The sequence below is a fragment of the Mustela nivalis genome, assembly GCF_964662115.1.
Source record: "Mustela nivalis genome assembly, chromosome: 7".
NCBI classification, from domain to species: Eukaryota; Metazoa; Chordata; class Mammalia; order Carnivora; family Mustelidae; genus Mustela; species Mustela nivalis.
Window position 1 is genome coordinate 14,489,881 of NC_139026.1, and position 22,057 is coordinate 14,511,937.

The 22,057-nt window shown below is 38.4% G+C and overlaps 2 protein-coding genes across 7 annotated transcripts in view; both read left to right on the top strand.

The window, feature by feature from the left end:
• The window catches only part of CRY1 (cryptochrome circadian regulator 1), an 82,324-nt gene extending 75,641 nt beyond the window's left edge, over positions 1-6,683 (top strand). Inside the window, exons 11-13 of the mRNA XM_082740570.1 lie at positions 4,843-4,914; positions 4,990-5,093; positions 6,044-6,683. Coding sequence (XP_082596696.1) covers positions 4,843-4,914; positions 4,990-5,093 — 176 coding nt within the window. The 3' untranslated portion in view covers positions 6,044-6,683. The remainder of the gene's footprint in view (positions 1-4,842; positions 4,915-4,989; positions 5,094-6,043) is intronic.
• A 3,467-nt stretch (positions 6,684-10,150) lies between these two features.
• MTERF2 (mitochondrial transcription termination factor 2) lies at positions 10,151-21,390 on the top strand. 6 transcript variants are annotated; one of them, XM_082740577.1, is made up of 4 exons: positions 10,157-10,734; positions 12,484-12,606; positions 13,369-13,456; positions 19,962-21,390. In XM_082740577.1, exons 3-4 carry the CDS (start codon positions 13,389-13,391, stop codon positions 21,175-21,177), a joined length of 1,284 nt encoding a protein of 427 aa, XP_082596703.1. In that variant the 5' UTR covers positions 10,157-10,734; positions 12,484-12,606; positions 13,369-13,388; the 3' UTR covers positions 21,178-21,390. The 6 variants fall into 6 exon arrangements, with proteins under 6 accessions (XP_082596707.1, XP_082596708.1, XP_082596703.1 ...); XM_082740579.1 differs by having other exon boundaries at positions 12,497-12,606; XM_082740578.1 differs by having other exon boundaries at positions 12,507-12,606.
• The last annotated feature ends 667 nt before the right edge of the window (positions 21,391-22,057 follow it).

Genomic DNA, 22,057 nt, shown 5'->3' on the forward strand with positions numbered 1-22,057 from the left:
AAACTCAGATATCCCTTCTGAAGGCTCTTTTTTTTTTTTTTTTTTTTTTTACTTTTTTACTTTTATGTATAAGGTAAATAGTTAAGGTTTAGTGATCCTATGAATATGGCCAAAAGGTTTATCATACACATGCATAGGGCCTTTAGCTTTCTGCACATGAGTTTTTCCTTCCAGTCTTATTTGTAGTGGTTTTCCACATGATATATACTTAGTTGCCACATATATTCTTAATGTGTGATATTAATAATGTCAAGGAGCCAGTATTAGAAATTTTAATCATTGTATCAGTTTTTAAGGGTTCTAACCAAAAATAGCATGAGGCTAATTAATTTGATTAATTAATTAATTAAATGCCTCAAGGCATTTGAGGAATACTTTTTTTTTCCCCAAAAAAAGTCACATGTTTAAAATTGATATTAAGAACAAACCCTTTAAAAAATTGAGCCTTTCTGATTCAGAAATACTCTGTATCCTTTTGAGAGCATATACTTTTTTTTCTTAACAATTAGATTAAGGAGAAAGGAGCAAAGCACTCACATTTTGACTATTTACTTTATGCCCAATACAAGGGGATTTTTGCCACATTCTGAAGTATATCCTTTTATGCCCTCTACTTACCCTGTTTGTAGACTTTTATAGTGTCTCACAAGGTATATCAAAGGGCAAGATTATTTATAACTTGTACATAGATGACTTGAAGTACTTCTGTTCTTATAATAAAGCAAACCATAATCTATTTATGATAGTAATACATTTTATTTTTTATTTTTTTCTATTAAAAATACCTGTTCAGCATTATTAGTCAGTAGGGAAATGCAAATCAAAACCACTCAGAGACTTCCCACTTAGGGTAACCAACTGTCAGTGATTACCTGGAATTGAGGGGTTTCCTGAGACATGAGACTTGCAGTGCTAACACTTGAAAAATCCCTATCAAACTGGGATGACTTATTTACCCTGTACCCACTCAAGTGCCTAAAAAATGACAGACAATAACAAGAATTGCGGAGGATGTGAAGAGCCTGGAACCCTCATATGTTGTGAGTGGTGGTCTGTAAAATGGTACAGCCACTTTGGAAACAGGTTGGCAGTTTCTTAAAAGCTTATAAACTTAACATAAAACCCAGAAATTCCATTCCTAAATATCTGTCCAAAAGAAATGAAAACATATCTACACAAAGACAAGGATCATAAGAATGTTTATGATGGCTTTATTTATAATAGTCAAAATGTGGTACATCCATGCAATGGAATACTAATCCGTAAGAAGGAATAAAATGCTGGTGCTTGCTGCAACATGGATAGACCTCAAAAATACTATGTTAAGTTACAGAATCCAGACATAAAAGACCACATATTGTACAATTCCATTTGTATGAATTATTCAGAAAAGGCATGTCTTTAAAATAAAGTAAGTTAATGGTTACCTTAGGTTTAGGGTAGGAATGAGAATGAATGCAAATGGGCATGAAAGTGTTCTAAATCTGGATTGTGCTGATGATGACACAACTCTGTAAATTTACTAAAAATTATTGAACTGTATACTTAAAACAGCTGAATTTTATGTTATGTAATTGTACCTCAAAACTTCTTAAAAAAAAAAAACTATTCACCATATACAGTTTAGGAAATTCAGAAAAATAGAAAAGAAGAAAAATAAAAATCACCCACAATTCCATCTAGCAGAGATAGTCACTATTAAAATTTCAGCATATTTCCTTTGAACATCTTTTCTATGCAGTTTTTTCCCCACAGTACTTTAAGTTAGAATTTTTTAAAGTTTTTTTTTTTTATTTATTTGACAGCATGCATAAGCAGGGGGAGGGGTAGAGGGAGAAGCATCTCCCATTGAGTAGGGAGCCCTTTTGTGGGGCTCCATCCCAGGACTCTGAGATCATGACCCGAGCCAAAGGCAGACACTTAACCAACCTAGGTACCCAGGCACCCCTAGTTAGAATTTTATGAGTGAAAAACCCTTTTGGTGCTGTTGGCAGTATAACATAAGAAGAGTCTGTTCATATAAACTTTTGCCCTTAGAAAAATGTGGGATTTTTTAAAACAAATATGGGGTGTTTTTTTTTTTTTTTAAAGTTTTCATTCTAAGACTCCTGTCTCATATAATCTTGGCATTTGAAATTTAACTACTGTAGTGTCCCTAAAGACATGATGAATATGGGATTTCTGATTTTTCTAAGCAGCTAAGCTAGTCATTAGCCAATTGATTTGGCAAAGCTCTTTTCTCTGCTCATTGTCTCTTGTACTGTTATTCTTGTGAAAATATAATTTACTGCATATTTTAGAAGATTTTTTTCTTTGACAGAGAGCACTGTAGGGGGAGCAGCAGGCAGAGGGAGAGGGAGAAGCAGGCTTGCAGAACAGAGAGTCCAATGCGGGGCTCCATCCCAGGACCCTGAGATCATGACCTGAGCTGAAGGCAGACACTTAACAACTGAGCCACCCAGGCGCCCCAGTTTACTGCACTTTTATGGGGAAGTTACAGGCAGTTGAGATATTCATGAATTTAGGGCACAGGAAGATTTTAGGTGCCTGCTTATCATTTAACTCTCTAAAGGAATAAGATGCTATCTTAAGGAAATTCTGTATGTATTTATTGAGCTTATTAATCCCTCCCCCATCTTCAAAAGTAATCATTCTCCTGATTTCTAATTCTATTTTTTCCCATTTTTGAACTTCATAAAAATATTATAGTTTGTGCTCTTTTCTGTGTCTGGCTGCTTTCACTCAGTATTTTTTTGTTTATGAGATTATTCTCATTTATCTTAGAACAGGAAGAGGAATAAAATTGATGGAGCTGAGAAAATGAGGTGACTAGTCTGTTATTTAGAGCCTACCTCTGTGACTCTTCCAATAAAATTGACTTTTCCTTCCTCAGTGTCCTCACTGTATGCTATAACAACTTCCATCCCAGGACCATTATATTACTTATTTGTACTTAGTGATTTTATGTATCTGTCACCTTCTTCTTGGACTGTGAGCCCCTTGAAGATAAGACCTCATGTTTTTATAATATTTCTATCCCTAGTACCTAGTATAATCTCTAGCATAAAGGAGCACTCAACAATTTAGCACTCAACTAAATACAATAATTGATAATGTATTTTTTGAAGTTTCCCTTTTTTGTTTGTTTTCTTTGTTTTTTTAAAAAAATTTATTTTAGAGAGAGAGTGTGTGCATGAGTAGGGGGAAGGACAGAGGGAGATGAGAATCCCAGGCAGACTCCCTGCTGAGTGGGGAGCCTGATGCAGGACTAGGTCCCAAGATCATGAACCGAACTGAAACCAAGAGTCCAATACTCAACCAGCAGAACCACCTAGGTGCCCCTATTGAAGTTTTCTTGATTGCAAAATATATGTAACATAAAACTTAGCATCTAACCGTTTTAAATGTACAATTCAGTGGAATTAAGTACATTCACATTGTTTGGGTGAAGTTTTAAATAATCTTGTGCAATAATGGAAGACAACAATTATCACTATTAGGGGACACTCTGCTGATGGTGAGACCAGGAGTAACACCATTCAGTGGTGAATGTGCTGTAGTCCAGAATCTGACCTTCAACAAGTCCAAGAACAGAGTGTTTTTAGTATAATTAGAGGTGGCAGACTAGAGGTTTAAAAGTGAGTTAAGCATCCGACTCTTGATTTTGGCTCAGGTCATGATCTCAGGATCATGAGACTGAGCCCTGCATCAGGCGCCAACTGGTTCTGGAGCCTACTTAGGACTCTCTCTCTTCCTCTGCACCATCACCAAATATAAACATACACACACTCACACACAAACACATGTACACACATACACACCATCCATGTGATACAAAATAGCAGGGATGTGTGGGTGGCTCAGGCAGTTAAGCATATGCCTTTGGCTCAGGTCATGATCCCAGGGTCCTAAGATTGAGTCTTGCATAGGGCTCCTTGCTGAGAGCAGCTCCTTGCTGCTCTCCTTACTTATGCTCTCTCCCTCTCTCTCTCTCTCTTTCTCTGACAAATAAATAAAATGTTTAAAATATATATATCAACAGGGAGCACTAGTTTATTATTTATTATTTATTATCTATCACTTTCCAGTGATAGAAGCCCTCATCCCTCATCAGGGCATTCACTTTCCCAATTCTGAGTACCTAAAAAGCTGAATTCTTTATCCAGAGGAACTTGATGAGCATGAAATTACAATAAAAAAATAAGTAGATTGTCTTAGACCATAAGGCGACTTCTGTGTAGGGGCTAGAATGTTCACATTTGTCCATTATCTGGACATACTGACATTATCTGAACATATTGTTTCTCTAGAACCTACTTTCTGTGCCAACCCCTCTCCTATAACATTGTTTCTTTTTGGAAGGATTAATGTAATTGCTTAGGCTAGGTAACTGCCACATTGTGTTTCCTCCTCTTTGTGTGATTTGAATTGTTTAATTCTCATCTGGAAGGCCCTTATTCACTTATCTCCAAGGACATATATTTTGGACAGGCACTGAGGGAAGAATGTGGAATAAAGGGACAAGAGGTAAAGGAGGATGTATATTTCACTGTTGCTCTATATTTTGCTTCCATGGTCAAGTGTCTAATTGTTACTCAGTAAAGAAATGTTTTTTAGAAAATGATTATCAGTGATTTTGCCTTTGAACCAAAAGTCAACATTTATATGACCCTAAGTTTAAATTTTCCTGATTTGGACTTGTGACTTTGTTCTTATGAAGGATTGAGGTTTAGTCCTAGAAAGCATAAATGACCTTAATACAATTACTAAAAACTAGATTTATAGTCTTAATACATAAGATTTGGGGTTTAAGTAATTTTACTGTGTTTTAAATACTAACAGGTTGCTCTCAAGGGAGTGGTACTTTACATTACGCTCATGGAGACAATCAACAAGCTCACCTATTAAAGCAAGGTAAGAATGAAGCATTTGAGCATTCTGTTCTTTTCACCTTCCTATCTTAAACATAATTGTTTTATAAATATGTAGGAAGAAGCCCCATGAGCACTGGTCTCAGTAGTGGGAAACGTCCTAGTGAGGAAGAGGACACGCAGAGTATCGGTTCTAAGGTCCAGCGACAGAGCACTAATTAGGTAAATACTTTGGACCTTTATTTCTTGCTTTAGTGTAGTGTGTAATCAATATAAATAAGACAATTTCTGAAATGGAGCTTATCACATTTTTCAAACTAGAGAAACTGAGCCTTAAATTTTTCAGTGATTATTATAAAATTAGTTAATTCTTAGACAAGAGAAGTGCATCTCTACTGGAAAAATTGCAGCACTTAGTTTTAAGATCATCCTAATTGATGATACTTAAATTTGAAAAAGTAATGATGTTGTGCTCGAGTTTTTTCTCAGAAAAAGACATCTTTTTAATTCCTTACTATATGACCTTGAGTCTAAAACAATTAAAGTGACTTTTTATTTTAGTGGTATTATTAATCCCTTTATGAACTTTTCTCCGAATCTTTTCCTCTTAAATGTTTATAACTTTCTTTTATCTGTTCTGATACTTCTGAAGTCTAAATTCTTCCCAGTTCTGGAATAGTTTGATTTTTTAAATATTGGTCCTTTTTAGAGGTATCAAAAGGCCATGGCTATATTCAGTTGAATTGGATGTGGGATACTATTTTTTGATTTAAGTTTATTTGAAGAGTATCTATAATAGTACATTTACCAGGTTTTAAGGATGTTTAACAGTTATCTTAAACTGTTGGCATTTTTTAAATTACTGCTAACTATATTTATCATGTTAACCATTGATTAACATACAGAATTGTTGAATCAGTATGATGTACACCAGAAACTTAATATAATATTGTCTGTCAGTTATACTTCAGTAATAATATATATATGAACAGCAATAATAAAAAGTAAAATAAAAAATATAAAAATTTTTTTTAAATTGCTTTAGTTTTTAGCACCAGCCCTAATTAAACTGTACATTGCTTGAAAATAAGATCAGTAAACACTCATCAAATTTTTATCATTTAATTACTTGCAATCAAACTTTACCCCATTTTTCCCCCCTTAAATCACAGAAAACATTCAGGAGGAATACTGTTGCAGCTGAAATTGGTGGGGAGTTCACTACTTTTTTCAGTTAAATTATTTTAAAATGTTCTTCATTGATGGAAAACAGTTACATTTTGAAATGCATTGTTTCTAATGACATTTCTGTAGTCTTAAACTTTTTAATGAACTTCATGTAGGACAAATGGTAATTTGTATATAAAGAACTTGGTAATAATTTTGCTTAATGTAAATATAAATAGTCACAATATAGACCCATCAATATATTTTTGATAATTTTTCATGTATGGTAAAGGTTAAAGTGGCAAACTGATATTCTGATATACAAACTGAAGTTTTGAGAGTCAATGTGGGAAAATAGGAGGTTTTTAGACTTTCTTAAAAGACTTTGTTAAAATTTTAGGACAAAATTTTCTTGACATCATTGTTTGATCTAACTTTACATTCTTTGATAATGTTTTAGAAAATGTGCACAATCAAAATTGGTAGTTATAACCTCTGTTAACACAGACAATATATGTTTTAAATCTTCATGTATGCCTGTTTTGACCCAAATCTGTGGAAGTATCATGTGTTAAGTTCTCCTTGTCTCCTTTTGTTCATTTATAGCTAAGTGACCTTGTTATTAAAGTATATGCATATATGGAATCTTGTGTCCTTGGTGGTGGTTGTTTTTTCTTTTCTTTTTAAGTTTTTGTTTTAGGTAAGGGGGAGAGCATTGTTATATGAGATGTGATTACAAATCAGAGACAATCTGTAAACCACATGTAACAATTCTGAATTAAGGATCAGGTTCCACTTATTTTAGTAATGCAGTATTTTTCACAATTATTCCAAATAAGATTACCAACTTCCAAATGCTTTATACTTTTTATAATACCTATCTGCAAGAAAGATGCAAAACCAAAGTGGTTATTTCAGGTAATGGGGCTTATAACTATGCGTTAGTCACTATAATTAATAATGTGGGCTCTGGAGTCAAAGACCTGGCTCTGCCACTCGTTTGAGATCTCGGACAAGTTATTAACCTTATAGGGGTAAGAGTAGTATCTGCTTCATATTTCATATACTACATATGAAATCCTCATAACAGTGCCTGGCATGTGGCAGTAAGTCAATAAATATTAGCTGCAAGGCTGCTGTGCTTTATAGATCCCTGGATCGTGCAGTGCATAGTCTGCCTAACTGTATGCTACAGCTGCGGTTAGCTGTTGTTATTCTCATTACTATTATTATCCCATTCCTGTCTCTTGTAGGCTAGTTTTATCCTTTTGGAATTATAACCAGTGTTATTTTTTTTTCTTTTTCCCAGTCTTTAGTTGTGATAGATGTTCAGGGTGATAATTATATTTAAAAGTAACTTAAGTATAATTTGAGTCTAAAATCCAAAAACAGTAACATATTTTTATATGATACACATTTTTAAAACCAACTTGAATAATGAATTAACACTGAGTGATAAGTTCCATTACTTAGAAAAGAAAAAAAATATGCATTATCTATCTTCTTTTGCCACTGTTAATAAGGAGTGATATCTTGATATCTTTCATGATGCTTGTATTTACCAGTCAGTCTATCCTTTGGAGCTGATTGTACTGTACAGCATTGAGAAACTCATAGATCTGGGACCATCATCATGATGGGGACCATCATCATGATGGGGACCATCATCTGGGGAATAGAAGATTCAGGGGTTTTTTGTGTTGTTTTGTTTTGTTTTGTTTTTTAAAAAGGCTTCATACCCAGTGTGGGGCTTGAACTTATGGGCCTGAAATCAAGACCTGAGCAGAGATCAAGAGTCGAACCCCTAACAGACTGAGCCACCCAGGTACCCCTAAAAGATTCAGTTTTAGGGGCATCTGGGTGGCACAGTGGGTTAAGCCTCTGCCTTCAGCTCAGGTCATGATCTCAGTGTCCTGGGATCAGGCCCTACATTGCATCAGGCTCTCTGCTCAGCAGGGAGCCTACCCCCCCCCCCACCTACTTGTGATGTCTCTCTCTGTCAAATAAATAAAATCTTAAGAAAAAAAAAGATTTAGTTTTACTGTGAATAAATATTTTAGTAAAAGAACATTGTTTCAGCATAGACACTGATATTTTACTCTGACATGTAGGGGGATTTTGGCTTTTAGGGGGCTTTTGGGGAGGCTTTTTCACTTTGGTCTAAATTGTAACTGAAAAGAATCACTGAAAGGGAAAGACCAGTATCACCATATTTCAGTTGAGCAGATGTTTGAATACAGTGTTTTCTCCCAACCAAAGGGTTAGTATTCTGAAAATGCTGCTGGTGGTTGAGGGATTTAAGGTCTTATATTTCAGGAAATATATCTTGAAATCGTATTAACAAAACCTGTTCTGTTCTGACAACTTGGAAAAATTGAGTTGAGGAAAGCAAACTTTTTTGAAAGAACCTTTGTGAAGTTTTTATGTTTTTATATTCACTTGAAATAAATTAGAAAAATTGGGATATAAAAGACTGATAACAGTATGTTTTTAAGGCCTCTTTTAAGTACTAGAAACTTCAGGATCGTCCCACAATTTCAACATGTTTGTAATTTTCTTTTTTTTTTTTTTTAAGATTTTATTTATTTATTTGACAGAGAGAGATCACAAGTAAGCGGAGAGGCAGGCAGAGAGAGAGGAAGGGAAACAGGCTCCCTGCTGAGCAGAGAGCCCGATTCGGGACTCGATCCCAGGACCCTGAGATCATGACCCGAGCTGAAGGCAGCGGCTTAACCCACTGAGCCACCCAGGTGCCCCTGTTTGTAATTTTCTTATAGGTAATATCCATAATACTGGCTTCTTTTCTCCATTTCTCCATCCAAGGGTTTTTTTTCCTGATTGCATGGTCCTAGAAAATCACTAAATATTGGAATGGAAAAAACTAGGTCACATGTATTAATACAGTTGGCATAGCTGAATCGATCAGTTTCAAGTTTTGATTACAATGTACAGGATCATATATTTTACTATTTCTTACACAATGATGTGGAGCCCAGGTTCAAGCTAAGCTGTCAGCACCCTAGTGTACGTGTCTGCTCCCTTCCTCCTAACCACAGCATGCAGTTCTAAAGTGCTTGAGTTTACATTCCTCAACTGCCTTCTCTTCTCATATCCTACTCTAATTCCTTTTTCCTAAATGCAGTGAAACATTTTGGCTAATCCAGGCCCCAGATCCTTGTATTGTAGGAAAAAGTGTTCAATAAAGCCATGAATAATAGGATTTTTATACAAAGATAACTCAGGAGAAGGGTTATTGACTAGCATCCCAGACCTCATATACATTAACTACTCATTTCATTCTAGAATGTCCTGGAGATCCAAGTTGATCTTGAAATAAAGAGCTAGGATTCTTGCTACTACTTCATGTAATTAAAATGCAAATGTCAGGCCATCTCAAAAAGCCTGTTGAGCACAGACTGACTATTAAGGCTAGACTCCAATTAACATTTCCTGGGTTTCTGTAATGTGCCAAATATTGTTCAGAGGGAAAAAAATCTATAAATTTCCACAAGGGGTTCACAAAGAGGGGGCAGTCTGGAAGAATTACAGTGGTGTGTGTTCAAGCCATGTTAGAACTGTGCACAGTGTATGCTATGAAACATATGAAGGGAGAGATCTCCAGTCTGGGAAAATCCTAGCTTTCCCGACTCCCAGCTCTACCCAGGAATATAGGACAACTAGGCAGGGTGGCGGCACCTATCTTTGGAAACATTTAACTCTAGTTGGGATTAATCATGTTATCCGTTGTTAATGTCTTTGTCCTTCACTGTCCTACATGTAAACTCCCGTCAAGAGAGGGAATGTACTTTATTCCCCCTTGTCTTGTCCACCGCTGTCTTCTCATTGCTGTTTCACATGCTTGGAACTTAATAGGCATACCATCAATATTTGTTGATTGATAGATAAATGTAAGAATAAATGGGATAGACATTGAGACTGGCTTTAAGGAGAAAGCAGTTTATGAGGCTGACATCAGAGATAATTAGAATGTAAACCACTGGGCAGTTTATCAGAAAAGGCAAGTATTTAGACGGTTTAAAGACATAACACAGTTGCTGACTACTGGGGGCGGGTGGAAAGGGCAGCAAGAAGGCTAGATATGTTCCCAAAGGTTTATTGTTTTGGAACTACACTTTTTTTCTTTTGTAAATTAGTTCTTTACCCATCGAATTCTTTTGGGAGCTCTGAATGGCTATAGCTTAAAGATACAGCGGCTTCTGAGTTACTTTTACATTTTTTTCTTATGAGCTAGTGACCCCAAGGGACAAAAGGACCGGAACTCCCAAGTTTTCTAAATGCTGGTAAGGAAAGGGTGTGGAAATGCCAGACGCGTAATTGCGGCACCTGGCTCCGTTGCCAGGCAAGCTGATTCCCACGCTGGCCGGCCTCCGTCGCGCAGCCCCGCCTAACGTGAGGGTCGCGCAGCCTGCGTCCCGCACCTTGATTGGCTGCGTTGGGGCTGCGTCTGCGGGCTCACGGGTCTCCTGTGCCCTGATTGGCTGCGGGTAGAAAGGCTGGGGCCTGGGACTACACTGCCGAGGGGACTTCGCGGCCCTGTTGGGACACTAGTCTCGGGACCCTGACCCCTGTTCCCAGGCCAAGGGAAGACGGCGGGCCACGGGAAACCTCGGCGGGGGGAGGGAGGAAGGACGGAACCAGGGACCCGGGACTCACTGCGTCTTGCACGGGTGGACAGGTGAGTCGCACCCCTTTCTCCGCTCCCCCGGGGTGGGCCTCACCAGCAACACAGCGGCCGACCGGCAAGGGTTGGGGCCGCGCACCGAGAAACGGGACTCCCCGCAGTTCTCTCAGCATGCCCGGCCTGGGCGGATGCCCAGGCGTCGTAGGTCAGAGGTTCTGGAAAAGCGAAGGCGCCACAGGATGGATATGTGGTTTTCGATCATTCCCCGAGATTTTCTTCATTTTGGTCCTCATTTTTACTTGTTTATACACATTGCGGTTAATTTGAAACTGTCAGCAGATCGTGCATGTTATAAAGTAGAGCTTATTTGAATGTTGTAGAGTGTAGTGTGTAAAGTATGAATATTGCGCATATTGTTGAAGTGAACTTAAAACTTCAAGAATGCTTAAGAAACAGGAGTTTCTTGTGTTGTGATTTAACAAACATTTGCCAAGTGTATTGCTGTGTAGGACAAGGGTAAGCGCTGTACTCTGCAGCCAAGTTGTTGGGTTTGAAACCAAGGTCTGCTGCCCCTTGTTAGCTGAGCAGACCTTGGGGTGGTTACTTTACCTGCATCAGTGTCTTCAACTTTAAAGTGGGTCATTGTGGTGACTTTTCTGAGTACTCTGTAAGTGGTTTATGATATTAACTCAGTTTAGTCTGAACAGGTACCCAGGATATAGTGTCCCCATTTTCCCGACACTCCTGCTGAGGCTCGGAGAAGCTATGTGACTTTCCCAAGTCCCAACATAACCAGTGACCAGGAATTAAGCCCATGCAGACCACAGTTTTACACACTACCTTAGGTTGCCTCATGAACTGGATTTGTTCATTCAGTTTCAGTTGACAAATACTGATTTTGTTCCTCTGTGGACCAAGTTCTTTGCTGGGTACAGGGGAGAGAGAAGAACAGGACTCAGACTCCGCCCTCCCAGTGCTTGCAATCTAGTACAGGTTGTTTATAGCTGGACTGCAGGGTGCCCGTGAATCCCAGTAAAATCTTTTCCAAAACATTGTGAGTACAGGTCTTTTCTTTTTTGTTCTTTTTGGAAAGAGAGTCTGGGGCTCTCACCAGGTCCTCTAGTGGGTCTGAGACTGAAAGTTATGAAGAAACATTTTAGCAGAAGAGCTGGAATCTGACGTAATGCCTGATAACACAGCATGACCTTAAAAAAGAGAAAAAGAAAAACCATTGGTTGAATGGATGAAGAACTTTACAGGAGTTCAAGTGCTACAGTAGGGTTAAGAGGAAGGTGCTGTGGAAGAACACACGCAAAGGTCCTCCTTGTCCAGCAGTGCCTCCTAGAGTCAGCAGTGCCCCTGAAGTGAATAGTAGGGAAGCAATTCATTGGAACATAGTGGTGACAAGTCTCTGCCCTCCTGGAGGGTGAGACAGAAACAACACATGAACAGATGCAGCTATGACAGGTGGCAAAGAGAAGCAGTCCATGGTGCCATGAGAGCCTGTAATAGGGACAAGTGGCTTCATCTATTCAAGACAGGGAAGTTTCCCAGAGAGAGCAGTACTCAGTCCTAGGAGTTAGACAGGGGCACTCTGGGCATGGGGAACTGCCCTCAGCCTTCAAAGACCCTGTGGTGGGAACAGGCAGAGCACCAGGGACTGAAAAGAACTGGTGTGGCTGGTGGGGTTAGGGGGGTGTGAAGGGGAGGGGCACGGATTTGGGTGGTGACAGAGCCCAGACAGAGGCCTTTTAGACCATGGTGTAAGGAGTTTTTATTTTGTTTTATGTCTTTGTCCTAAAGTGCCATTGAAAAGTTTATTGCAGGGAGGTGACAAGATCACATTTTGAGAAGAAGTTGGAAAGAAGCCCAAGTGATTAACTGAAGCCCTGGATAAGGACAGGATCCCTGAGGAGAAACTGTAAGGTAAGAGGAGGAGAGGGGTCTAGAATCAAGCCTTGAAAATGAGCCTGCAAAGAAGACAGATAAAAGGAAGTGAGAGGGTAGCAAGCGGGGGGGGGGAGAACTGAGAGTGGGAAGTCTTGGAAATCCGGAGAGAGAGTATTTCCTGGAGAAAGTGGTTGACTATGCTGAAAGCTTACAGAGGTCAAAAGAGGAAGGAAGAGAGCCCATTGGCTCTAATCACATGGAAATTGTCTTTATTGGGATCTATATAAGTAGGAGGAGAGGAATTGGAGAGAAGCATCTGCAAGAATTAACTGAGGATGGGGCACCTGGGTGGCTCAGTCGGTTGAGTGTCTGCCTTTGGCTCGGGTCATGGTTTCGGGGTCCTGCAATCAGGCCCCTCATCAGTTCCCTGCCCAGCGGGGAGCCTGCTTCCCCCTCTCCCTCTGCCTGTTGCTCTTCCCACTTGTGCTCTCTCTGTTGAGTAAATAAAATCTTAAAAAAAAAAAAAAAATTCACTGAAGGTAAGAGAAAATAGGGTTTTAGCTAGGGTGGCAGTGAGAAGAGCCATTGAGCTGAAGGATGGGAGCCCCAGAGAGGAGGATAGAGCTGAAGGAGTGAGTATATGAGAAAGAGGGGCTCTGGAGGTTTTCAGGCCAGAGAGGTAGGAATCAGTACAGAAGCAGAGATTACCCTGGATGCTGAAGGATGTAATTGTAGGAAAGGGGAGACAGCAGAAGGTTCACGTTTGGTGTGATGAGTTGCTCTCCTTTCTTTGTACAGAGTAGAGGCGGGAGCATGGAATGAGTGGAGCAGGGGTTAGGGGAAGCTGGAGGTCCAAGCTGAGGAGCTTTGACATCATTGTGCAGAGGTATGCAAGAGTACACTGACCCAGAGATTTTTTTTTAGAATGGTCTGGCAGAGGGAGCCAAGTTTGCAGCAAAGAAATTAGCCTCCTTGGTCATTCAGGGAATTGCAAATATTGGGAGAGTGAGGATAGAGGCTGGATAGAATCAAAAGCTACATTTAATGTGTAGTAAAGGAGGCCTCACAGACCATGGGGAAGGAAAGGATTGTTCAAAGACAGTGCTTAGAGATAGCTAAACTATTGATAATGTGTAGACTTTCAGCTCACAGTAGAAATTTCAAGTGAATTAAAGGAGCTAACTTTTTAAAATAAAAAATATAAAAGGATATATGGATGAATTTTTATCTGATCATATAGTGCATAAAAGCAGTAAGAATCAAGAAAAGGGAAACTACTATGACCCTTGACCACTTAAAATTAACCACTTTATTCTGATACATGCTATACTATGTAATAACCTTGAAGACATTATGCCAAGTGAAAAAAAACCAAACGCAACAGGACAGATACTGTATGACACTTACATGAAGTACCAAGAACAGGCAGATTCCTAGAGACAGAAAGTAGAAGTTACCAACGGCTGAGAGGAGGAGGGAATGGGGAATTATTGTTTAAGGGGATCAGAATTTCTGTTTGGGGCAATGAAAAATTTCTGGAAATAGTAGTAGAGGTTGTATGACATTGTGAATATAGTTAATAACACTGAATTGTATACTTAAAATGGTTAAAATGGTAAAAATTTATAGCTTATCACAGTAAAAAATGTAACCACTTTGGTAATGCTGGAATTTTTATACCATCAACAACTGAAAGTGAATTAGAGAAAAACCAAAAACATATTTTTTTAATATATGAAGAGTTTATGTAAGTCCATTCTTAAAAAACAGAAAATTGCAGTTTAAAAAGGCAGGAGTAGTTAATACACAAAAGAAAATAAGGATGGCCAAAATAAGTCATTAAGCTCAGCCTCATTAGTAGAAGAAAATGAATTTAATATTTTCATTTTTCACATATAAAAATTCAAACAGACGATGGGGCGCCTGGGTGGCTCAGTTGGTTAAGCGGCTGTCTTCAGCTCAGGTCATGATCCCCTGGTCCTGGGATTGAGTTCTGCATCGGGCTTCCTACTCAGCAGAGAGCTTGCTTCTCTCTTTCCCTCTTCCTACTTGTGCTTTCTCTCTGTCTCTCTGTCAAATAAATAAAGTCCTTAAAAAAAAATTAAAACTGATGAATCGGTCATAGTGCCTGTGACAAGATTAACAGATATTTTTTCTGGAACAGTAAATTAACAACCTAGCTTTTCAAATGTTCCCTTATCTTCTTTTCAGTAATTCTCCTAGGGATTCACGAATGAGTGAAATGAAATGAAATGTAGACAGATAGGCAGCAGATAACTAGTATTACAAACAGCCCAAATACTCCATGCTAGGGAAGAAATTACAGAATTATGGTGTATCAGTCCCCACTATCATGTACTCATTTTAAATGTTTATAGAGTGTTTTTGATACTAAGTTTAGATACTTAGAGTGCATATAATAAATCAATTGTATATGTAATTTGTGTTGTTTGTAGAAGAGTCACAACATTAGTGCTCTTCACTTTCACGGTTAACTGTGTTTGCTCATCAGAGACTAAAAAAGAGCAAGACAGCTTTAATTGTGAGGCAACTCCCTGAGCACATAATATTTCACCCTGGTGTGAGCAGGAAATGTGAGACAGGCTGCTTTACCCAATCTGTCATTTTATATAGCGTAACCCACACTAGGCCACATAACTTTATCTGGTGCTTAACCAAACCAGGATTTGTTCCAGTGCTGAGGATCCCCTTGCTGTGCTGGCTTCACTGGAAGACATCATGTCAGTCTTTAGTGTAGTACCTGCTGAAGACATTTTCAAGAAAAATTCTGAGTCCTTACCATTTCAAATTGTAGGCTGAACTTAAGATTTAGTTCTCATATACAAGGTAGCCTTGCTTTATGTATTTAAAAATAATAACAAAAGGGACAAGAATCAGAAAAAAACAGACATGTATGTCAGATAATGAACAATTGTGAAGGACTTTTCCACTTCCCTGTTTTTTTTTCCACTCCAGTAATATTTTTTCTTTTATAAATTTTTTAAAATTAACATATAATGTATTATAAGCCCCAGGGGTATAGGTCTGTGAATCATCCCAGGTCAACTAATCTTTGACAAAGCAGGAAAGAAATGTCCAATGGGAAAAAGACAGTCTCTTCCACAGATGGTGTTGGGAAAATTAGACAGCCATATGTGGAAAACCCACCATAGCACATACTCTCCCCAATGTCCATTTGTATCTTTGGGTTAAATACCCAGTAGTGTGATTGCTGGGTCATAGGGTAGCTCTATTTTCAACTTTTTGAGGAACCTGCATGCTGTTTTCCAGAGTGGCCACACCAGTTTGCATTCCCACCAAGAGTGTAGGAGGGTTCCCCTTTCTCCGCATCTTCGCCAACATCTGTCATTTCCTGACTTGTTAATTTTAGTCATTCTGACTGGTGTGAGGTGGTATCTCATTATGGTTTTGATTTGTATTTCCCTGATGCTGAGTGATGTTGAACACTTTTTCATGTGTCTGTTGGCCATCTGGATGTCTTCTTTGCAGAAATGTCTGTTCATGTCTTCTGCCCATTCCTTGATTGGATTATTTATTTTTTGGGTGTTGAGTTTGATAAGTTCTTTATAGATTTTGGATACTAGCCCTTTATCTGTTATATCGTTTGCAAATGTCTTCTCCCATTCTGTCAGCTGTCTTTTGGTTTCGTGGACCATTTCCTTTGCTGTGCAAACTTTTGATCTTGATGAAGTCCCAATAGTTCATTTTTGCCCTTGCTTCCCTTGCCTTTGGCAATGTTCCTAGGAAGAAGTTGCTGTGACTGAGGTCGAAAGGTTGCTGCTTGTGTTCTCCTCAAGGATTTTGATGGATTTCTCTTTCACGTTGAGGTCTTTCCCATTTTGAGTCTATTTTTGTATGTGATCTAAGGAACTGGTCCAGTTTCATTTTTCTGCATATGGCTGTCTAATTTTCCCAACACCATCTGTGGAAGAGACTGTCTTTTTCCCATTGGACATTTCTTTCCTGCTTTGTCAAAGATTAGTTGACCATAGAGTTGAGGGTTTATTTCTGGGCTCTCTATTCTGTTCCATTGATCTGTGTGTCTGTGCCAGTACCATACTGTCTTGATGATGACAGCTTTGTAATAGAGCTTGGAGTCTGGAATAGTGATGCCACCAACTCTGGCTTGTTTTTTCAACATTTCTCTGGCTATTCAGGGTTTTTTCTGCTTCCATATAAATTTTAGGATTATTTGCTCCATTTCTTTGAAAAAAAATGGATGGGATTTTGATAGGGATTGCATTAAACGTGTAGATTGCTTTAGGTAGCATAGACATTTTCACAATACTTATTCTTCCAATCCATGAGCATGGAACATTTTTCCATTTCTTTGTGTCTTCCTCAGTTTCTTTCATGAGTACTTTATAGTTTTCTGAGTACGGATTCTTTTTCTCTTTGTAAACAAAGAGAAACCTAAACAAAGAGATACCTATTCCTAGGTATCTTGTGGTTTTGGGTGCAATGTAAATGGGATTGACTCCTTAATTTCTCTTTCTTCTCTCTTGCTGTTGGTGTAGAGAAATGCAACTGATTTCTGTGCATTGATTTTATATCCTGACACTTTACTGAATTCCTTTACAAGTTCTAGCAGATTTGGAGTGGAGTCTTCTGGGTTTTCCACATAAAGTATCATATCATCTGCAGAGAGTGATAGATTGACTCCACTCCCTTATTCTTTTCAGAATTTGGCAAATTTGCTTTAGTGAAAATGTATTGCTTTTCTTTTTAATATATATATTTTTAAGATTTTATTTATTTATTTGACAGCGAGAGAGAGATCACAAGTAGACAGAGAGGCAGGCAGAGAGAGAGGGAAGCAGGCTCCCCGCTGAGCAGAGAGCTTGATGTGGGACTCGATCCTAGGACCCTGAGATCATGACCTAAGCCGAAGGCAGCGGCTTAACCCACTGAGCCACCCAGGTGCCCCATGTATTGCTTTTATAAACAGTTATTTGAGACAACCAAAGCATTTTAAATAGTTTTCACAATTTTTACGTACTCTTTATAATGTACTTCTGTCTAAAATATAATTTTAGTCATATTAATCATATTAGTACAAGAATTTTAGCCCCAGGTATTTCCTAGTAATGGCAACTGTTTATTGAGTGCTACTATGTACCAGGTTTATGCAAAGTATTGGACTCAAAGTATCCCTGTAAAATTTATGCACTTTCTTTTCCTTTTAAGGATGGTACGGTTGGTAGTCATCCTTATTGAACATTTACTGTGGTGCTCTTCTGATCACTACTTGTTCACTTAATTAATCTGAGGCTAGGGGCGCCTGGGTGGCTCAGTGGGTTAAAGCCTCTGCCTTCAGCTCAGGTCATGATCTCAGGGTTCTGGGATCAAGCCCTGCATTGGGCTCTCTGCTCAGCAGGAAGCCTGCTTCCCTTCCTCTCTCTGCCTGCTTCTCTGCCTACTTGTGATCTCTGTCAAATAAATAAATAAAATCTTAAGAAAAAAAAATTAATCTGAGGCTAAGAAACTTTCCCACGATAATCCCATAAATTAGAACCAGGACTGAGCATGGACATTTTGGCCACAGAGCCCAGTTCTTCTAGCATGTGGTACAGTTGTGAGGCCCAAGTTTGTGAGGCTCCAGATTAGATCTGTATGTATCCAATTCATTATGTAGTATCTCCTGCTTCCAATTAAAATCCATGGTCCTCTTAGAAATTTTAAAATAGCTTAATATTTATATCTTGGCTATCAGGAATCATCTAAAGGAAAATGGTATTAGGAATTATATGAAAAATACTCTCGTTGAACCACCAGAAGTAAAACAGAAACTATGCTTACAATTATTTGGGACACCATGGGGACTAACAATGAGCTATTATTACAAATGGTAAAACAAACTGAGAACATTGTTACTTGTTATTTTTCCTTTGAGAATAGTGATTTATTTGCATTAGTTAGAACAGGCTTGGAAGTGAAAAGTCCTTGGTATATTGTATATATGAGATATATATATATATCTATATATAGATATATAGATATGGCATTATTAAGTGCAGAGATTGGATTATGGCTTTTTTTCAACTTTCCTTCAAACCTTCAAATAATAAGGGAATGCTGTTGACTAGCTAAACTGTTCATGCTTTTGTGGCAGGGATGCAACACTTAACACTCTCAGCAACTGTAAGTTAGAACAGGGCACCTGGGTGGCTCAGGTCATGATCTCAGAGTCCTGGGATTGTCTCTCTCATCCAGCTCCCTGCTCTCCCTCTGTCCCTTCCCCCCCACTTTGTGTGCGCTGTCTCTCAAATAAATAAATATGACCTTTAAAAGTTAAAACAACAAAGTAGGCATGTTTACATTACCAGAGATAACAGAAAAATAGTGCCAGAGTCCATAAGGCATCACCCACAGTATAGCCATCCCTCGGGACCTAAAGCTGTCACATGGGGAGAGCTGGTTAGACTGTTGTAAAAGTATGGTCCCCATTCCACTTAATTTGATTGCCCATTGCTCTACTGGGCCAGTCACGCAGCATTCCTCGCTTTGTCTGGCTAAGACTTGGTTTAATTTTGGATTCATAAAAAGGATTTTTATATAATTCTCTTAAAACAAGTTCATACTTATTAACTCCTTTTAAATAAAACAGATTGACTTTGGATAATAATTACTCAGCAGAAATATTTACTCTAAAATATAGTATTAGAGATGACTCCTTTCCCCAATAAGTATTTGCTTCAGCTAAACATAAACTTGAAAATTTAAAATGTTAAAAAAAAAAAAAAAAAAGAAGAAGAAGGAAAACCTTGCGTGTGTGTGTTTGTAGAAGTAAAACATTTCTGGGGCACCTTGGTGGCTCAGTGGGTTAAGCCACTGCCTTCGGCTCAGGTCATGATCTCGGAGTCCTGGGATCGAACCCCGCATCGGGCTCTCTGCTCAGCAGGGAGCCTGCTTCCTTCTCTCTCTCTGCCCGCTTGGGATCTCCCTCTGTCAAATAAATAAAGAAAATCTTTAAAAAAAAAAGAAGTAACACATTTCTCTCAAAGAAAAACATAACAGTTGTAGGAGAGGAAATTCGTGTCGGAGTAACATTTGAGGTCTTTGAATCTTTGAACTCTTAAAATGTAAAATGGAAATTACTTCACAAGGTTGTGGCAAAGCTCACATAGACAGTGTGTTTATAATGTATGAGACGTCTAAGTTGTGAAGAGGTATATTAGTTACTTTATAAATTATTTAAGAGGAATATTTAATATTCCACAAAAAGTTTGAGACTAACTTGGCAAAATTCAGTTTTCCTGTCTAATTTAAATCCACATAATTTCTGTGCCTACTGCTTAGAACCCACATTTGTGTTTGCATTCTTAAAGTTAACACCCCTTATGTTAAAACCTATGTTTTCACTGTTACAGGTACAATGAGTACATTCTGAGTCCCAGGACGGTGGGAATTAGCCAACGGACTGCAGACATGCTGTGGAAGCTGCTGCTAAGATCCCAGCCCTGCAGGCTGTGTTCATTCAGAAAGATGCCATTGGCTTCAAAATCCAGACCCCCTTTAGCATGCTTCGTCTATACAACTGATCATCAATCAAACCAAGAAAATAAAAGAACAGTGGAAAAGCTCTACAAATTTTCAGTGGACGTCAGGAAAATTCGCAGATTAAAAGGATGGGTACTTTTTGAGAAGGAAACCTATGTTGAAGAAATTGCAGGCGTTTTACAACAACTAGGTGCCGATGAAGCTGCTATAGCCAGCATTTTGGAACGCTGCCCAGAAGCAATAGTCTGCAATCCAGCCAATTTGAACACCCAGAGAGAACTCTGGCAGTTGGTTTGCAAAAACGAGCAAGAGTTAGTCAAGTTAATAGAACAGTTTCCAGAATCTTTCTTTACCGTTAAAGACCAGGAAACCCAGAGGCTGAACATTCAGTTCTTTCAAGAGTTGGGACTCAAAAATGTGGTCATTAGCAGATTTTTGACAACTGCATCTAATGTTTTTCATAATCCTATTGAGAAAAATAAGCAAATGATAAGTATTCTCCAGGAGAGTTACCTAAATTTAGGTGGCTCTGAGGCCAACATGAAAGTTTGGTTACTCAAATTGTTAAGTCAGAATCCATTTATTTTGCTAAATTCTTCTGCAGCTATCAAGGAAACATTAGAATTTCTCCAGGAGCAAGGTTTTGCAAACTCTGAAATTCTCCAGCTTCTATCCAAACTCAAAGGATTTCTTTTTCAACTTTGCCCAGGAAGTATTCAGAACAGCATGTCCTTCTCTAAAAATACTTTTAAATGCACAGATCATGACCTGAAGCAATTAGTTTTGAAATGTCCTGCCATTTTATATTATTCCGTTCCAGTTTTGGAAGAGAGAATTCAGGGATTACTAGAAGAAGGCATTTCCATAGCTCAAATAAAAGAGACACCAATGGTACTTGAATTAACTCCACAGATAGTACAGTACAGGATAAGGAAACTGAATTCTCTAGGCTATAGGATAAAGGATGGACATCTAGGAAATCTAAATGGAACAAAAAAAGAGTTTGAGGCTAACTTTGGCAAAATTCAGGCCAAGAAGGGAAGGCCATTATTTAACCCTGTGGCACCATTAAATGTTGAAGAGTAACTTGCCGACTACTGTTGCTTTCCAGCATTGCAGAATGAAGCTAAGTAGCGAAGACTTAAGTGATTCAGGCAGTTTATAGGCACTAGTAATTTGAAGAAACTATTTAGCTTGAGTCTTAAGTTACCTTTAAGTATATAATCTCTGACATATTTTCTATATTTTAAACTATAAGCTGCATTTATTTTAAATAAAGTTGGTAATTTCTACCTTGAACTATTTCAGAAAACTCCTGTACTAGTAAACGGCCCAACAGAGTGATAACTTTATAAGTGAATCATTTCTAAGAAATTGCCAAGTATACTCCCTTAATTCAAAGTATGGGTATGTTTTTATTTATATAGCACATTTCATCTGGGACACAGACCCAGTGTTCTTCCTCTCCACCAGCTCTGAAACATCATTCTACTGTGGTCTGAAACCTGTAGCTTCAAATTAGGTGAAATTAGCAAACTTCTAATACATTTTTTTTAGATAAAAGCTGATTTCATCTCTTGGTTGGGATAAATGCGTGTCTTTGAGAATGAAGTATTTCTTATTCGAAAAGAATAGAGCTTACTTGTGTGTTTAGTTTAAAATTGACCATCTCCTCTCATAGAACTTTTATGTACATCAATACTTTCCCCATTTTATAGATGAGGAAACAAGCTTAGAGAGGCCTGCCAAGTGATAGAGTCCAGATTTACTGTGATCTGACTTCTGTTCAAACCTGTGACTAGAAAAAGGATTGCTTAGGAGTTGGCATTACGAAAAGCCATACGCACAGTAGGTTGGGTGTCAACTGGGATTCAGTTCAGGTTCTGATCTCATGGCTCCAGGCTCAGCAGGAAGTCTGTTTGGATATATTCTTCTTCTGTCCTCTCCCCCTCTTGTGCTCTCTTTC